The sequence below is a fragment of the Tachysurus vachellii genome, chromosome 11, assembly GCF_030014155.1.
Source record: "Tachysurus vachellii isolate PV-2020 chromosome 11, HZAU_Pvac_v1, whole genome shotgun sequence".
NCBI classification, from domain to species: Eukaryota; Metazoa; Chordata; class Actinopteri; order Siluriformes; family Bagridae; genus Tachysurus; species Tachysurus vachellii.
This window is the reverse complement of record NC_083470.1, coordinates 23,262,170-23,264,669: the sequence shown is the minus strand read 5'-3', so window position 1 is coordinate 23,264,669 and position 2,500 is coordinate 23,262,170. Positions and strand designations below refer to the sequence as shown.

General features: G+C 40.6%; 1 protein-coding gene across 1 annotated transcript in view; it reads right to left on the bottom strand.

The window, feature by feature from the left end:
* The window catches only part of LOC132853749 (rho-related BTB domain-containing protein 2-like), a 13,092-nt gene that overhangs the window by 6,848 nt on the left and 3,744 nt on the right, over nt 1-2,500 (bottom strand). The window contains exon 2 of the mRNA XM_060881686.1: nt 126-327. Within this exon, the coding sequence (XP_060737669.1) occupies nt 126-327 (202 nt within the window). The remainder of the gene's footprint in view (nt 1-125; nt 328-2,500) is intronic.

Sequence of the window (2,500 nt, the reverse complement as noted above, 5' to 3'; positions counted from 1 at the left end):
CACATGCATGGAGATTTACCCAGGTCATTACTGTATATACATTTTACACACTTGACCCTGTGCATGTTGTAAACAAAGCTAGCTACATGACAGAGTGCCCTCTGAATGACACAGCATTTCCTCACCTCCTGGCACACTCTGTATTGGTCTATGGCCCAGACAGTGGGAACATGTGTGGCAAGGAGCTGGTACTGGGTCAGGGTGGCGTTGCAAGCTCGGGCGCAGATGAGCCGGGTCTTTCCCACTGCGTTGTCCCCGACAACCACACACTTGATGGTCTCGACATTTGGCCTCTCATAGTCCATATCAGAATCCATAAAATGGGACCTGAATAAATAAATCATATAAAAAATAAAAAAAAATCATACTAATGAAGGACAGTGGTGGCTCAAGCGGTTAAGGCTCTGGGTTGTTGATTGGAATATCGAGGGTTCAAGCTCCAGCACACCGAATCTACCTTTGTTAGGGCCTTAAGCAAGACCCTTAACTCTGACCCTACTTCCTAAGCTGAGCTGTGCAAAAAAAAAAAAAAAAAAGAGTCCTGTAATGTATACGGTACAAATAAAGGCTTCTTCTTAATATGTCAAGTGTTCAAAGTGAGGAACTATAAAACCCTGTTGTAAAATCTCAACCCACTTTTTTTTTTTAGCCTGATGAGCTCTGTAACAATCTGGCACTCATTTCCCAACCAGGGAGTGTGTGGTATAGGAGGATTAACGGTAGAGTACAGTTCAGGATCCATAATGCTAGTCCGCCTGCATCCTGCGGTGATGTCACCGTACACCGGCGACACATAGATTTAGCTTAGCTGTGTGGTTTATGTGGGCGTTTACACTGCTTTCACTGAAGTGCGTACATTTCACAGGCAGAAAAAAATAACGAAGGTGACCTTTCAACACTTTGACCTGTATTAATGTCTGCGCCAGCTAAGCGCTAACGACTCGCTCCATCCAGTATTATGGTAACTCGATCATTCCGTCTTTTCAACGATTAAACTATTTTCAGAAGTCGGGATTTCTGCATCATGACCTCTGTGTGGTTATATGATCCTTTATAGCTTCTAGTTCCAGTGGACTCGCTCAAAGAGCAGAAGGGTTCGGGTTGGGCGCTGCATACGTCTGGGTTGGTTTTTTTTTTGTTTTATTTATTTATTTATTTATTTTTCTGATTAAAGTCATGCGGCACCATAAACAAATTAAAGAGTGGAAAATATAAAAGATTCTTTTTAAAAAAAAAGAGATTCACACTTATAAACCATAAACAAACACAAGTCCATGCTTTTCTTGCCATTTCTAAATGATATCATTGAATAGAGTAACACATTACAATGAAAAAAATATCAACAAATTAAAAAAAAAGAAAAAAGAAACAGAAGAGAATATAGAAAGTCACATGATGGTCTCATCAGACTAAACAGAAAAATCGAAATACACTGTCAGTTCACCGTTCTTTCAGCGTTATTCCCGCTGCACGTGACGTGCTTCTATTCCTCCACATCTATACGTCTTTGAGTCAAACGGTTCATTATTCAAGTTCGTTTGTAAAAGCGACACATGAGCGCAATCATGATGACTCGAATGAATAACCGTTAAACTACTCGACCTGATATTGACCGCGAGGAAAATCAGGTATACTATAATAATATTGTTTCTATGGCAACTGCAAATTTCGCACAGATGCTTGCACGGCAGGGATGCTCCTAGTACCTGCCGGATAAATTTATTTAACGTTTATGGAAAAAAGTCTCTCGGTAAAAGTTTCCCACAGTGGGAAAGTCTTATGTCTTGTTAATAGGCACTTGTTTCACAGATGCTTTCAAAATCATTACAGTACATGCTACGGTTAAAGTATGACAAAAAAACGATCACAGTGATCCATATGGGAAGTTTAATCATCTGAGGTGTGTGAGATTGATGAACTTCCTATACTAGAGGTTTATCCCTTATTCAACACTACGACCTTTTTGTATAATAAACATCTCCCATTTCCACTGAACCAAGCTGAGATTAATGATTAATGATGCTTCCGGCTATGACTACGCTGTATCCATTCAGCTCCTCTTGTGAACCTGTTCATCTGCTCATCCGTCCTTCCGGCTATTGATCTGTTTAATAAGTGCAATGAATTCTCCGCTCTCTCCGGGAAGGTGTTATCAGCTGCTCTAATCAGCTGATACAGACCTAAGTTTAGCCTCAACGCTGTACCGTCTGCTCATCACAGACAACAGTAGGGTGCTGCACAGGGTGTGTTTCTCTTTGAACATGATGCAACTTAATGTAAATGTATAAGCGTGTAAGAAACAAGAGCGTTTAAGGCTTCCTGAACACCATATGCAACACATCCGGTCGTTCGTTCGTTAAGCTGCCTCGTGACACATTAAACAGAATCCAAACACAGGAGGAAATTTGGACGGTACAGTATATACATAAATATCTAAAAGATCTATGATTACTCTCGGTGCATCTGTATCTTTTACCTTCCTGTGTAAGAAGCTTCGGCT